This window comes from Rattus norvegicus, chromosome 20 (assembly GCF_036323735.1).
Source record: "Rattus norvegicus strain BN/NHsdMcwi chromosome 20, GRCr8, whole genome shotgun sequence".
Taxonomy (NCBI): domain Eukaryota; kingdom Metazoa; phylum Chordata; class Mammalia; order Rodentia; family Muridae; genus Rattus; species Rattus norvegicus.
In genome coordinates, this window is record NC_086038.1 from 45,265,431 (window position 1) to 45,281,889 (window position 16,459).

The 16,459-nt window shown below is 45.3% G+C and overlaps 1 protein-coding gene across 2 annotated transcripts in view; it reads right to left on the reverse strand.

The window, feature by feature from the left end:
- The window catches only part of Amd1 (adenosylmethionine decarboxylase 1), a 74,651-nt gene that overhangs the window by 15,142 nt on the left and 43,050 nt on the right, over window positions 1–16,459 (reverse strand). The window contains exon 2 of one of the 2 annotated variants that reach the window (XM_063279557.1): window positions 117–1,190. In XM_063279557.1, the coding sequence (XP_063135627.1) occupies window positions 117–226 (110 nt within the window). In that variant the 5' untranslated portion in view covers window positions 227–1,190. Of the gene's footprint in view, window positions 1–116; window positions 1,191–16,459 lie in introns of those variants that run through there. The other variant, NM_031011.4, reaches the window with a different exon arrangement.

Here is a 16,459-nt window from a genome sequence, read left to right on the forward strand (position 1 = left end):
CCCCGCAACGGCGGCGGGAGAAGCCAGTTCCCGCCCGCTGACCTGGCCCCACCTGAGGCCGCCACTCCTGCCTCGCAGGAGGCGACGGCGAACCACCCTCAGGCCCCAGCACCCACCTTGGGATGGTACGAAGGTCCCCAGATCCCTGGCTTGCGTCGGACTGCTGTCTGGAGAACCAGACCTCCAGCAGTTTCTCGGTCCCTTCGAAAAAATGTGCAGCTTCCATCACCGTGAGACTAGCGAACAACCAACAACCACAGAAAATCAACTAAATTAAATCTCTTCTCCCGCCGCTCCTGCCGCCGCTGCGGATTGTTCCAGCTGTGTTACTAAAGTTCAGGTTCCTTTTTTTTTTTTTTGCTATAATTTTATATTAACTTTTTTTAAAAAAAGGACTAATAAAATTTTCCCGGCTATTTTCGTGAGCGAAAGTTGAACGTGAGTCCGTTGGAAATAGAGGCAGATACAGTTCAGTCTCTTGTAGTCCGCTGCTTTCCCGTTAGAGAGAGTTGAGCGAGCGCTAGCTAATGTCGCCGGCCATACTGTGTAAGCGAGGGTTGTGCGTGAGCGCAGACTTTATATAAGCATCCTCCCCCGACAGGCCAGGAAGTGACGCGATCGCCCCGCCCTCGCGTCTCATAGGGGCAGCTTCGTGTCAGTCAAACGTCGCCGAACGCCGGCTGGCTGGCGGAGGGCCCACAGGGGGTGCAGGGGACTACCAGCTTGGTTGCAGATGAAGCTGCCGCTGTCCCTTGAGCGGGAGACCTCACTGTTGTCCGGCTGGGGACTTGGGAAGCTGGGATTGCTTGTGGAGCTGGTGGGGAGAGCGGGAGATAGGCGAGGCTGTCCCACGCTACATACAGCTGGTTAGCAGAGAACACGAGGGATTCTCGAGGGGTGTCTGCGGGGCTCGGCGGGGGCGGTGGCCACTGCTGGGTTGGCGTGGTGGCTTTGATCCTGTGCAGTTCCTCCTTTCAGCCGAGGTGCTTTTTTTCTTTTAAACCATTTTTTTTTTCACGTGTTTCCTCGAGAGGAACGCAGCCAAGGCAATAAAATTCAGCGTTTGTCAGTGACGTACGTGTTGCCCGGGGTCGGATTGGAATGCGCTTTAATTCTGCTTGTGCTTTATCTGCTGTGGGAATGAAGGCAGCCCTCGACGGGTTTACACAATAGCCAGAAGCGCTGTCTTCCTATTTCAAAAGAGAAAAGAGAAAAGCAACGTGGCGCCCAGCCTTGGAGGGCTCTGGCGCTACCTACCCCCAACCGTGTGCCTCGCCTAGCTTAGGACTTGGCTGAGGTCCAGCAGCCACCTATCCACCCATACTCCATTAGGTCAACTGGTGGATATTTAGTTCGCAAAACTTTCTAGGAATTAGCTTTATTAAGTATAATACGAGGTTATTTGATAATATTTTTCTTAGGCTATTCTTCCAAGGGTGAACTAATTGAAAGTATTCCTCTCAACCAGCAGTTATCCCGCAAATTTACAATGCTATCTCAAATGCCTAAAAAGGATCTTCACGGGTATATAATAATAATATAAACAGGTATCAAGGAGTTTTCATTAATGATAATCTAAAGTATAAATTAAGGGTCAATTCGAAGTAGGTTTTTTTTTTTTTTATCTTGAGTAGCAAAAGATGTTAACAAAGTTATTACTTGGAAACACTGGGGGACAGTCCCCAAACTAATAAAATTAAAAACTATTATAGTCACAAGACAGAGTGACCTATTATCCTTAGAGAAATGCACTGCAGAAGACACTGTTGGCTAACTCTTGCCTTACAAGAGCATGGATTCATATGTCTATGAAATTTGTTGAGAAAGGACCTGTGTGATGAGGGAGATTACATGTTCTTAAAAGCATACAACTCAAACTAGGGATAGGGACAAAATATAATAAATGCTATTTATTCTATTATAATAGTAACTCGAGGAGGGTGTAGTTATACTTGAAATAAAGATTAAAGGAATATTTCCATGTTTTACAAGCTATTCAATTATTTGATGGTTGCTTATTGAAAAGACTGCCTACAAACCTCAAACACTAATTGTAGCATAAGTATAATTTGGCTTATAATTATTTATAATTAGTTGCTTTTTAAGTTACTATTATGCTTTTTCCTAACCTAATTTAAGTTAACAAAAGTGCCAAGAACCTTGGTGAGGTAAATTATTGTCAGAGAGAGGCTAACTTAACCAGTGTCAATGAATTGCGTTGCTTCTTTGTAAAATGTATAATTTTCCTTAAGGACTATTCTACTGAAGCTCAAATCACTTGTACTTTTGGCTAAGGTAGTTCATTTTTGCTTAGATATTTCCCAAAACTGATTATGTCCAAAGTTGTCATCATTCCTAGACTAGTCTCTATCAGTGACCATTCTTTCCACTTTGAGGGGCGGGTGGCTCAGTTGTTGAGAGCAGTTGTTGCTCACATGCTGGCTTACCACCATCTGTAACTCCAGGTCCAGGGCACCCCACACCCTCTTCTGACTTCAGTGGGCACCAGCAAGATCAAGATGTATATCTGCATATGCAGGCAAAGCCTCATACCCATAAAATAAAAACAAAATTCTTTTCAGAAGGGCTTATGTAGCAGGCTGCTGTGGTGACACATGCCTTTAGTCCCTGTACTCTGTGCGTAGAGGCGGGTGAATTTCTGTGACTTCAAAGCCAGCCCGGTCTACAGAAGAATTCCAGGACAGCAAGGACTACATGGAAAAACCCCGTCTTGAAAAACCAGAACAACTAAAAGCAATTAAAGAAAAATAAGTGCTCATTTAATTTTGCCTATATGCACACGCACACGCGCACACACACACACACACACACACACACACACACACACACACACCTTATAAAAGACTGCTATCTGCTCTTTTTTATTTTTGTCCTAAAGATTAAACCCAAGGACCTGAACTATGTAGCCTAGGCTGGTATTGAACTTGAGACCCCTCTACTCCCGTTTTTTACATTTCAGGATCATAAGGACTCATTTTCTTTTGTAGACACTCCAATTGGGATGTTGGAGTGAGGCTGGAGATTGAGCCCAGGGTTTCCATATGCTAAACATATGCTGTACCACTGAGTGTGTGTGTTGAGTGTGTGTGCATGTGTGTGTGCATGCGTGTGTGCGTGTGTGCATGTGTGTCCTCACCTTGCATGTGGAGATCAGAAGACGACTTGGGGAACTTGGTCCTCTGCTCTCATCATAGAGGTCCCAGAGATCAAACTGAGGTCATCAGGCTTGGTGACAAGCACCTCTGCCCGCTGGGAGTTCCTAGCAGTTCAAAATCCCCAATCCTAAAATTCCTTCCTCTTCTCCATCCCCTTCTCCCTTCTGCTATCATCCGTTTTTTTTTTTTTTGTTTTGTTTTGTTTTGGTTTTGGTTTTTGCTTTTGTTTTTATAAAACTCCTCAAAAGAGGGAAAGGCAGATTCGCACTCCAACCTCTTCAGTGTTCCTTCAGATCCCAGAAACGGATTTTTAGCCCTGGGAATTAGATAAAATGGTATTTCACAAGGCCCACATTTGGTCAATTCTAATGTTTCAGTCTTTGAAACATTAACTTGAAACACGAACCCCTCCCCCAGCGCTGGGGATTGAACCTGGAGCCTCAGGTGTGCTAGACCCTACCCCCAGCCTTACCCTTCCCTCGTGAAAAACAACCATCTTCAGTCTTCCTTCTACACTGGATTTCCTTCCCGACACTACAAGACTGCTTGCCCTTTCTTCCTCCTGCCTTCTCCTTTCTATACACTCTTCTCCAGATGATCTACTTAGTGAGACCACAACTTCTGACTTATACCATATAAATACCATCCGGATCTCTCTCTCCAGCCCAAGCATTCCCGGTCCTTTCAGATCTTTGAAGCACCCGCCTGCCTGACGCTGAATGAGCATCTGGATGCTACCGTATCTAAGAAGGTCGGTTGCTTCTCAGCAGAGTCGGCCTCCTCCCCATCAAAACAGAAGCCTGGCTGTTCTCGGGTACCCAGCTGACCTCTGTTACCTCTACCCTCGCCTCTTGGTCATCGGCCATCATCATCTCTAACTGTGCTTGCACAAACCCTAAGGCATCTCTGAGGGCCTGCACATGCTCAGCACAGAGAGTGGCACTGTTAGAAGCTGAGGTCTTGTTGGAGGAAGTGTGTCACTGTGGGGGTGCACTTGGAGACCCTCCTCCTAGCTGCCTGAGGATGCTCAGTCTGCTCCTGGCTTCCTTCAGATGAAGATGTAGAACTCTCAGCTCCTCCTGCACCAGGCCTGCCTGGATGCTGCCATGCTCCCCCCTTGATGAAAATGGACTGAACCTCTGAACCTGTAAGCCAGCCCCAATTAAATGCTGTTCTTTATAGGAGTTGCTTTGGTCATGGTGCCTGCTCACAGCAGTAAGACCCTAAGACAGCATTCATGGGCTTCTCTTTTCCTGTATTTCTGTAAGTGTAGTTGGCTTGTCACACACCGAGACTCTGTCTTTTCTCTGCTTCTCTTCTCCCATCTTCATACTTCAAGCCCTAAAATAGGATCCCTGGCCTCTCACAGTACTTAGTCTCTTTACCCTCCTTTGGCCGCTTCTGTTGACTTACTATAGGCAGAAAATAATACTTGCAGAATGGAAACTGACACTTAGAAAAAGATTTCTAGATTTACTCTTAACTTAGCTACATTATTATTATTATTATTATTACTATTATTATTTACACATGTATTATCATTACATGAACCTAAACTGTATTAACCTCCTAGTTTCATTTCTGTACTGTGATTAAATACCCTGACCAAGGGTTGGGGATTTAGCTCAGTGGAAGAGCGTTTGCCTAGCAAGCGCAAGGCCCTGGGTTCGGTCCTCAGCTCTGGGGGAAAAAAAAAGAATATCCTGACCAAAAAAACCCAAAAAACCCAAAATAACCCAGTTTATTGCAGAAAGGGATTTTTTTCTGCTCACAACTCCAGGTTACAGCCTGTTATAGCTAGGACATTGCAGTGGTGGGAACCTGAAACATTTAGTTGCATCCACAGTGATGAGAGAAATGAATACGGGGTGCTCGGCTCGAGCCAGCTTGCGGTATACAGTTTTTGTTTAAAGATTTTATCTGTCATCTGTTGTGCAGAGCTTTGGGGCTGCTTGGCAGGAAGCTGGCTTTGGGCCAGGATAGGGAAGTAAGCTCAGGCAGGAAGCCGACTTTGGGCTAGGATAGGAAGTAAGCTCAGGTATCTTGGGCATCCTGATGAGCCCCTAGAAACAGTGATCACAGGACTTTGCTTATTGCCTTCTTTGTTCCTTGACTACTTGTGTTTATTGTCTTGCTTGTTCCCTGAACCCAGAACTGACATTATTATCTGCATGCACTCAAAATGGTATAAAATCAGACTGGGGGGAAAAAAGATAAACCGGCTTCAGCCTCAGAACAGGCTGGGGTCATGCTGTTGTCTAATTGTTTCTTTCTTTTTAATCCTCGCTCCGGCCCTGGAGAACCCTTGATGACTAAGCTGGCATAGTCAATCTGTTTATGCACACGCATGCCTTCATGAATTTCTGTGCACCACGTGCCACCCTTGAAGGCTAGAAGAACTGGAGTCTCTGACAGTTATGTTCCACTACATGGATGACAGAAACTGAACCCTGGTCCTCTTGAAAAAGCAATACGTGGCCTGACAGTGGTGGCACACACATCTTTAACGCCAGCACTCAGGAGACAGAGGCAGGCTGAGTCTCTGAATTCAATGAGAGCCTGGTGGTATACAGAGTGAGTTCTAGGACAACCATGGATACACAGAGAAATCCTGTCTTGAAGAAAAAAAAAAAAAGAAAGAAAGAAAAGAAGGAAATAAATAAATAAAAGTTCCTAACCACTGAACTATCTTTACAGCCCCAATTTTTCTAACAGTTCCGAAGGTAACCCTAAGGAATGATATTGCCCACCGTGAGTCTTCCCGACCCAATTAAGGCAGTCACAACAACCCAAGGACAAGCCCACAGGCCAACTTGATCTAGACCTTTTCTCCCTGACATTGCCTTCCCAGGGGACAATTAAAACCATCACACTGTCTGTCAAGCCTGTCTGTGAGCCTACCTGAAGAATTCTTCACCACCATCATATCTACCATCCATTCACTCACTTCATACTGATTTTCTACCTTTAGGTAAATTTAATATATCTGGAAGGTTCTTTCTTTTACTCTTTGTGGGATGTCTTCCTGCCCCAGTTTCCCAAGTGCTGGGATTAAAGGTTGAGCCATCAGGTCTGCCTCTACTTGCTTGTTCTAGTCTTTTGGACTTGTAATTTAAATGTTGTTTCTTCTGGAAGTTTACCTAAGATGGACGGTCCAGATGTAGTGAGCCACAAATATAGTGAGTCAAAAAGATTAGAGTCTGTTTGTACTGGCATAACATGCAGAGACAGGCAGATGGTCCGGAGTGAGTGGACAGCTTTGCTTCAGGAGGCTGCTAACCTGTGCTTTCTCATGAGGTATGTTGATATAAAAAGAAAAAAACCTCAAACAAGAGAGTGGTTTATTCCAAGCCAATACAGAAGACAATACCTACTTTAGAAACATAACTTTCAGGCTAACATGAGTTTCTAACAGATAGTGTTCCACTATGACAAGGTTTAATCAAAAGAGAGATTATAAAAACCATTCGTAGCCACAGAAAGAAGTAGACAGTCCTCAAGTAAACAGACTCCAAAGAGTCAGGCTAGCAAGATGGCTTGGCACGAAAAGGTATTTGTGCCAGGTAGTGGTGGCACACACTGTTAGTCCCAGCATTTGTGAGGCAGAGGCAGATAGAATACTGAGTTTGAGGCCAGTCTGGTAAGTTCCAGGACAGCTAGGGCTAAACAGAGGAACTTAGTCTCAAAAGATGGATGGATGAATGGATGGATGGATGGATGGATGGATGGATGGATGGATGGATGGAAAGATAGACAGCTACAAAAGGTATTTGTCACCAAACCTGATGACCCAAGTTCCATCCCCAGGACCACTTGGAAGAAGAGAATCAACTCCTACAAGCTGCCAAAATGTCCTCTGACCCCAACACACAGGGTCATGTGCTCCACAAAAGAGATAACTAAAAGCAAGATTCTGGTTTCTTTTCCTTTCTATTCTTGTGATTTAATAGAAGCCGAAAAAGCTTCAGGGTGGGGTTAGCTGACGCACACCTTTAATCCCAGCACGCAGGAGTCAGAGGCAAACAGCTCTGTGAGTTCGAGGCCAACCTGGTCTGCGTAGTGATCCCTAGGACAGCCAGTACCGTGTAAAAGAACATATAACGAATGTTCTGGGCTTAAATCCAGGCTCACACAGAAAATGCTGTCAGCTACAGACATACAGGTCAATGCTAAATAGCTGTCCTAGGACAAGATGCAACTCAGTCTGCTTCTCTTCTGAGACATGAGATATGAAACCCAGGCTAGCCTGGGACTCACTATACTCCTGCTTTGCAATAACAGGCAGGCAACACCTTCCCTGGCTCCAACTTGAGCCTTATGTGTTGATGTGACAAAATGGATGGCAAAGGCCACCTAAAGAAGGACGGGTTTGTTGAAGCCAGTGCATACATTAAGAGGGAATACAGTCCATCAAGACAGTGAAGACACACCAGTCAGAATGTGCGATGCCTCTGCCTCAGCAGCCAAGAAGCAGAGAGCGATGGCAGCAGGCACTGGGTTTACCCTCTCCTTATTAGTTCTGGTACTCTAACAGTCCACGGAATGCAGCTGAGCTGCTCACATTGAGGCTGGGCCTCCCCTCCTCAGTCAAACTTTTCTGGAAACATCTTCATAGACGTTTCTAGAGGAGTGTTTTCTAGGTAAATCAGAATCCAGCCCAGTTGACAACAAAAGGTACCCATGAAGGGCTTCTCAATCGACAGCTCTCCATCTTTGTGGAAACCAAGTCCCGTGGTTCAGTGGCTGGAAGATGCAGTCTCTGCTCTCATGGCTAAAGCTGGTGCACAGGTCTCCACATTCCCGCCTGTAAAAGACGGAGGGCAAGCAATCTCTGTGTAGAAATGAGATCTGGAAATGGTAACCCCAGTTTGGTTTGAGCCACAGTCTGAACAAAATCAGTCTCTTCTTAAAAAAAAAAACAAAAACAAAAACAAAAAAACAATTGATCGTTGCCAGTTTACTAGCATTAAGGGATGGTTAGGCCAAGAGTCGCCTTTACACGCACACACATGGGTTTAGGTGCTCTCCAGAGGGACTTGGCCGCAGTTGGTTCTCTTGCCTTTCATCTTTTTCCTATACAATGTCAAAAGAAAGCCCTTATCAGCTAGCAGCAGCTTGATCCATAGCCTTCCCAGTCTCGAGTTGCTCCCTAGAACAACACGATTACGTGATTAATCCAGGGTCTTGCACATGATGTTAGGCAAGTGGGCTACCACTGAGCTATGTCCCCATCCCTGTACATATATTTTTTTTTTTGGTTCTTTTTTTCGGAGCTGGGGATCGACCCTGTACATATTTTTATTGCTCCTATAATATTATTGCTTCTTGGTTGCCAGCTTTCTTACACTTTCAACTTGATTTTAAGCTGCAGGAGAGCTTGTTTACTTTTGCTTAATGCTTTCTCCCCCTCCTCCTCTCCCTCCCCTCCTCCCTTCCCTCCCTCCTCCTCCCTCTCCTCCCTCCTCCTCCCCTCTCTCCTCCTCCTCCCCCTCCTTCGCTCCCTTCCTCCTCCTCCTCTTCCTCCTCCTCCTCCTCCTCCTCCTCCTCCTTCTCCTCCTTCTCCTCCTTCTCCTTCTTCTCCTCCTTCTCTACCTATCTTGCGTTAGTGATGGGGACAGATGGCACATGCTAATCAAGCAATCTACCACTGTGCTCTATCTCTTCTGCTCAATAGAGCACCCTCAAAAGTAAGACCTGACTTGCGCTTGCCTAGCAAGCACAAGGCCCTGGGTTCGGTCCCCAGCTCCGGAAAAAAAAAAAAAAAAGTAAGACCTGACAAGGGGTCAGTACTCAATCAGCACTAATTGGATAAATACTCATTTTCTTGAGACAGGGTTTCTCTGCATAGCCCTGGCTGTCCTGAAACAGGCTTTGTAGCAGGCTAGCCTTGAACTAGCCTTGAACTCAAGCGGTCCACCTGCCTATGCCTCCTGAGTGCTGGGAACAGGCGTGCACCACCACACCTGGCTAAGCAAAGACATTTCAAAAAGACTCGCTATTTTCATCTCTGTGTTTTGCCTGCAGGTATGCATATGTGTGTGTGCACGCAGCCCCTGCAGATGCCAGAACAGGGCTCCAGGTCTCCTGGTACTAGAGCCAGGGATGGTTGTAAAGCCTCTATGTGGGTGCTGGGAATGAAACCCTCAAGAGCAGCCAGTGCTCTAAATCACTGAGCCATCCCTCCAGTGTCTTAGTGATGGACTTCAAAGTATCTTCCTAACCATAGTGGCCACTCCTGGTTGTCAGCTTGACTGTATCTGGAATGAACTACAATCCAGAACTGGAAGGCTCATCTGTGATCCTGATCTTGAGGCTGGGAGATACAAGTTTCTGACCTGGATCTTGGTATGGAGGTCTTGAGGCAAAGTGGCTATGAACCCCAGGAGACTAAGGCAAGGAGATCTCTGAGTTCAAGGTCATCTGGGACAAAGCTAGTCCCAAGTCCAGACGGGGTGGTTCACACCTTTTTTTTTTTTTTACACCTTTTTTTTTTTTTTCCGGAGCTGGGGACTGAACCCAGGGCCTTGCGCTTCCTAGGCAAGCGCTCTACCACTGAGCTAAATCCCCAACCGGGTGGTTCACACCTTTAATCTGAGTCACACCTTCTATTGGAGACCAACATAAGGACATTGGAAGAAGGAAGGTGTTCTCTCTCTCTCTCTCTCTCTCTCTCTCTCTCTCTCCTTCACCTGCCTTGTGGACTGAGCCACTGCTAGATCCTTGGACTTCCGTTCACAGCTGCTGCTGACCATTGTTGGGGAGTTGGACTACAGACTGTAAGTCATCAACCAGTTCCCTTACTATATAGAGACTGCCCATAAGCTCTGTGACTCTAGAGAACCCTGACTAAGACACTAACCCGTCTTACTGTCTCAAACTAGCCGCATTAGCCAATATTTCCTCAAGGTCCAACCCTCATATTTTTTTCACCATCAAAGTCTTTCAACTTTTATTGTTAGAAAAAAGCTACAGTTCTCTATAACATACTCCTGTACATGCTGTTACTTACCTATTGCTACATAGCAACTCTATTCAGAATTAGTGGCATAAAATAGCACAGTTTTCTATCCCAGTCTTCCTGTGGATTGGGGGTTCCCACGTGGCCTAGCTGGAGTCTCTGCTCCACGGTCCCTTACAGGGCTGTAATCAACTTCTCATTTTCTTTTAGTCAGCGTGAGCTGCTGTAACAGAATACCATACACAGAGAGCCTTGTGAAAAATAAGAGTTTATTTCTAAAAGTTCTAGAACAGAAAGTGAAAAACTAGATGCCAGAGTTAGGTCCCCAGGAGGAGGGCCCTCTGCCATGAGTCACCATGTGGGGGAGAAGATTCAAAAGTCCTTGGTGGTGGTGGTGCTGCTGCTGCTGCTGCTTGTTCTTCTTGTTCTTCTTGTTCTTCTTCTTGTTCTTCTTGTTCTTCTTGTTCTTCTTGTTCTTCTTCTTGTTCTTCTTGTTCTTCTTGTTCTTCTTCTTGTTCTTCTTCTTGTTCTTGTTCTTGTTCTTCTTCTTCTTGTTCTTGTTCTTCTTCTTCTTGTTCTTCTTGTTCTTGTTCTTCTTGTTCTTGTTCTTCTTGTTCTTGTTCTTCTTCTTCTTGTTCTTCTTGTTCTTGTTCTTCTTCTTCTTCTTGTTCTTGTTCTTCTTCTTGTTCTTCTTGTTCTTGTTCTTCTTGTTCTTGTTCTTCTTGTTCTTGTTCTTCTTGTTCTTGTTCTTGTTCTTCTTCTTGTTCTTGTTCTTGTTCTTGTTCTTCTTCTTGTTCTTGTTCTTGTTCTTGTTCTTCTTCTTGTTCTTGTTCTTCTTGTTCTTCTTGTTCTTCTTGTTCTTCTTCTTCTTCTCCTCCTTCCCCCTCCCCCTCCCCCTCCCTCTCCCTCTCCTTCTCCTTCTCCTTCTCCTTTTCTTTTAAATAAGGGCACTAATCCCACTCAGGAGGATCCCCACCTTATAACCTATTTCCTTCCAGAAGGCCCTATATTAAGGCCAACTCATGGGGAATAGGATTTCAACTTATGAATTCAGAGGACAGTGACAGAACACTCTGTCCAGAACACAGCCAACGTTGCAGCCTCCATTTCAAGATTCAACTGGGAAAGTGTTTTTCCAAGCTCATGTGATTGTTGTTGGCAGAATTCAGCTCCTTCCTAGCTGTGGGGCCAAGGGCCTCAGTCCTGTACCCTGGGACATCCTTCCACCTTTGCACTGATGTGTACGCTTATTGTTTAAGATTAGAATGAGTTACTTTGAAGGGTAATGGGTTCTACAGGCCCCTGCTAGGCAAGCGCTCTACCACTGAGCTATACCCTGCAGCCGTTCATCTACTTTTTAATTTTAATTCAAAAGAATGATCGAATGCCAAAGCTGGCTCTTTCCAGTTTGTGAGAGCCAATTTTTACATTCTCAGAAAACTTGGAAGTGAATTGATATCACATTGGTAGCATGGACTTGGCCGTGGTCAAATTATTCACTTCAATGAGATTGGTAAACTCTGCAATCAGGAATCTTGATATTATCAAAGAGCTGTTTGTTAAATATTTACCAAGTGTGCTGGTCAGTTTTAACTTTCGACCCTAGAGTCACCAAGGGAGAGTCTCACATGAAATTCTCTACCCCAGGTTGGTTTTCGGGAGACTGTTCTGGTTGAAAATTGACCCAGGAAGATCCAGCCTATTTTATTTGGCACCATCCCCTAGGCAAGAAGTCCTAAACAGTAAACAAGGGGAAGCTAGCAGAGGACACACAGGATCTGCGTGTTTGCTTTCTGCTTGACGGTTGATGTGATGTTTTAAGTCCCTACCTTAGCATCCCCAAGAAAATGGACTGTGACCTAGAATTCTAAACCCTTTCTTTCCCCATTGTGCTCTCCACCAGGGCATTTGACAGACGTGGAGCCACCCACACACCACCGTGTTGCAGGACGTTAGATCAGGCTGTGAACTCCAAGATTCACAGCCAATGGCAGCAAGTGACTTTCCAGAAGAGCAGGATTTGATTCCCAGGACTTGGAAGCCTGTGGTAGTCAGGGTTCTCTAGAGTCACAGAACGTATGGAATGTCTCTATACAGTAAGGGAAACTGCTGGAATGACTTAAGTCTTCAGACCAACTAGCCCAACAATGGGCAGCTGTGAATGGGAAGGCCAAGAATCTAGTAGTAGCCCAGCTCCAACTGAACCCACTTAAGAATAATATACCCTGGTGTCAGGAATCGGAAGCAGGTGGATTGCTTTGAGTTGGTCTACATAGCAAGTTTCAATTCAGCCAGGGTTATTAGTAAGACCATCTTTCTTTCTTTCCTTCTTTCTTTCTTTCTTTCCTTCTCTCTCTCTCTTTCTTTCTTTCTCTCTTTCTTATGTATATGAGTACACTGTGGCTGTTTTCAGACACACCAGAAGAGGGCATCAGATCCCATTATGGAGGGTTGTGAGCCACTGTATGGTTGCTGGGAATTGAACTCAGGACCTCTGGAAGGGCCGTCAGTGCCCTTAACCACTGAGCCATCTCTCCAGCCCAGTAAGACCATTTCTAAAATTAGTTTTTCAAGCTAGTCATGGTGAATACCTTTAATCCAGCCCTGGGGGAGGCAGAGACATGAGGATCTCTATGAGTCTGAGACCATCCTGATCTACATAGCAAGTTCCATGACAGCCAGACCCTGCCCCAAAGGCATGGGTGGTGGAGAGATAGCTCAGTGGGTTCAGGTACTTGCTGTTAATGCTGATGACCTGAATATCCACAATGGAAAGAGATTAAGTGCTAAAAGTTGTTTTCTTGACTCCACACGTGCATAGTGGCAGACACACACACACACACACACACACACACACACACACACACATAGTTAAATACGCCATGGTATCTCATATCTGTATTTATAGTACTTGAAGTGTGAGGCAAGAAGGTTGTTAACTCAAGACTAGCCTGGGTTATATGCTGAGTTCGAGGGTAGCCTAAGCTACAGAATGGAATACTACCTCAAAAAGCTGGGAGGGGGTTGTTTAATACAAAAGTGTTTGGTGTTGAAAACTGTTTCTTGGGGCTGGAGAAGTGGCCCAGTTGTTAAGAGCCTTTGCTGCTCTTACCGAGGGGCCAGGTTCAGTCCCCAGCACCCACACTATTATTAGTTCCCCTTCCGGCAGATGACACCCTCCTCTGACTTCCTTTGCATCAGGCATGAACAGACAATCATGCAGGTAGACCATGCGCACACAAAATAAAAATAAATCTTTACAAAAGGAAAGTGTTTTCCAGGCACTATTTTCAATTATTTCCAATTTTACCTTAATTTGTGCAAACCTCTAGTATTCTGAGAGAAGCAACCACAGATCCTTACCATTAGGAGAAGGGTCTCCATTAGGCCAAAGTGTATCGCATTCATGCTGACAAGAAGAACCTGACAAGAAGATCATTCAACTTTTTCTTTTTTAAAAGAATGTACATACGTAGTTTTGTTTTCTGTGCTGAAGAAATAAAGTTTCATAGATGTGAAGAACAAAGCTGTAAAAACAAGGTTTTGAGAAATACATCGGGTGGTCAGGATGCCTATGACAAACTTGTCACCTTTCTGAAAGACACATCTGACTTCAGGATGCCCAGTGATATGATAAAGTTTTGATGATCAAGGTATTGAGACAATTCTGACTAAACTAATTAAGACAAAACAATAACAACTGTTCTCCCTACGCATCCCTGTGGTAAATTCTGAGAACAACCGCAAGATACCATCCTGACCCTGCCCGACCACCCAGTTCCACCCCCTTCTAAGGGACGTGCCAACTTAGCCCTTTCCCAGTGATTCTCCAGGGCCAGGTGCAGGGCTGGATGAGGAAAGTGACTGAGTCCAGAACAGCCCCTTGAGCAGGCCAGCCAATACCTGACCAGATCCTTTGTCCTGCGCACCACCAATGAGAATGAGCCAGCTAACCCTGTTGCTGAAGTCTGCCCTCTGTAATGAGTAAAAGTTGTGCGCTTTTTGGGTTCGGGATTGCCTCTCCCTGTGTGGATGAGCAACCCCACGTACGTGGATTAAAAACCTTACACCCTCATGCTATTGCAATGGTCACTTTGTCAATCTGTGCTCTGTGGGTGGCGCTCCTGAGGTAAGGCCATTATGGGGTCTTAACAATAGTCCATTGCTCTTTTGCCTGCACGTGTGTCTGTGTGAGGGTGTCAGATCTTGGAGTTACATGTGGTTATGAACCATGGGTATGAATATAGCCATGTAGTTGCTAGGTACTGAACCTGGGTCCTCTGAAAGAACAGTCGGTGCTCTTAACCACCGAGCCATGTCTCCAGCCCCTCCACTTATTTTTTTATTGGAAAAAAAAATGTTCAGGTTTCAAAGTGAAGTGTTTCCCTGCTTCGGCAACAACACAGACCTAGGTCTTTGAGGTGTTAGTGTTTAGTTGTCTCTGCTTAGGAGGACATAGGACAGGAAACAGGAACTGGTTCCCTGGTGTCTTAAGTGGGGTGACCCAGGAGTACACCAGCAAAGCCTACCAGATTCACATGACAAACACATTTCTGCTGTTGTTTTATTTTGTTTCGTTTTGTTTTCTGAGTTAACCAAGCTGGCTTAGTCAACAGGTTCTCCAGGGCAGGAGCAAGGACTGAAAAGAAAGATGACAGTTGGACAACACTGTAGCATGACCCCAGCCAGTTCTGAGGCTGCTTTTATACCATTTTAATTACATGCAAGTAATAAGGCCAGTTCTAGGTTAAGGGAACAAACCAGGCCATCAACAAAGCCCCTGTTTCTAAGGACTTCTCAGGATGACCAAGATACCTGAGTCTACGTCTCTGTCCTGGCCCAAAGTCATATTCTTGCCTGAAGCCTACTTCTTCGTTCTAGCCTAAAATCAGATTCCTCTCTGAGCCTGCTTTCTTGTCCTGGCCCAATGTCAAATTCCTGCCCTTTCTAGAAAACCCCAAAAGCTCTCCACAGTTAGACTTGATCTTCTTCTTCAGCTGTCCTCAGACTCTGCAGCTCAGGATGGCCTTGAATTTGCAACCTTCCTGACTCAGTCTCCAGAATATAAGATTCCAAGTGCATTGCCATGTCCAGCTAGCATGTTTGGTTTTTTAAAATTCATTTTACTTTTTTTTTTTATTGAATTCTCTCATGTGCAAGTTAGAGGTTAGGGGACGATTATCAAGAGTTGGTTCTTGGTCTGGAGAGATGGCTCAGCGGTTAAGAGCACCGACTGCTCTTCCTGAGGTCATGAGTTCGATTCCCAGCAACCACATGGTGGTTCACAACCATCTGTAATGGTGTCTGGAGACAGCGACATTGTACTCATGAAAGGCTCGAAGTGAGTCTTAACTACTGGGAGCCCCACCCCCCACCCCCGCCCCAAAGTGAGACAAGAGAACGGAGCTTGATGCAAACGCAAGAGGTTTATTTTCTGGCAAAACGTCAGGGTCGACCTTCAATTAGCTCCTCATGGAGAATGACTAGGAAGGTGACCTCAAATGTCTGTAACAAGCAGTTTTTATACTTTTTAGGGGTACAGGTTGCATCAGCAAGGTTACAGTTTAAACTTATTGGCTAAGTGTATTGACCTTTGGATCTATTGGTTAGCAAGCATATGACATCTCTATCTGGGACTCAGAGGGTCAGGCGACTATCAGTACGTTCTGTGGGTTTTTCAAGAATGTCCCTGCTCCCCCAAGAACTGTGGGTGGAGAATGGGACTTGGCCTAATCTTGACCCGAGGCGGTGGGTGTAAAACTAGCAAAAGCCCTTAGGGTCCTTCACAAGAACTCCATAACCTACCTACTTTCTACCAGGCCAAGCCTCTTAATAGCTCTTACACTTCAGTAAGAACTAGGGTCCTTCACTTGCATACATTAAATAAATCATTTTTTAAAAAAAAAGTTGGTTCTCTCCTCCTACTGTGTGGGTCCCGGGAATCACACCCAAATCATCAGTCTTGGTGACAAGCGCCTTTATCTCTGAGCCATCACTCCTGCCCTCATGTGGCTTTTTGTTTTGTTTTAAAATAAATTTGCATTACAGTTGCAGGTGGTTCACTAGCAGACCCCATGTGTGAGACCCTGGATTCATCCCCAGCACTGGGATAGGGGTTGAGAGGGGGCTGACTTAGGGTTCCAGTGCTGTGAACAGGCACCATGACCAAAGCAACTCCTATAAAGGACAGCATTTATTTGGGGCTGGTTTACAGGGTCAGAGGTTCAGTCCATTATCATCAAGACAGGAAGCATGGCAGCATCCAGGGCAGTCATGGTACTGGAGGAGGAACTGGAATTCTACATCCTGATTAGAAAGCAGCCCC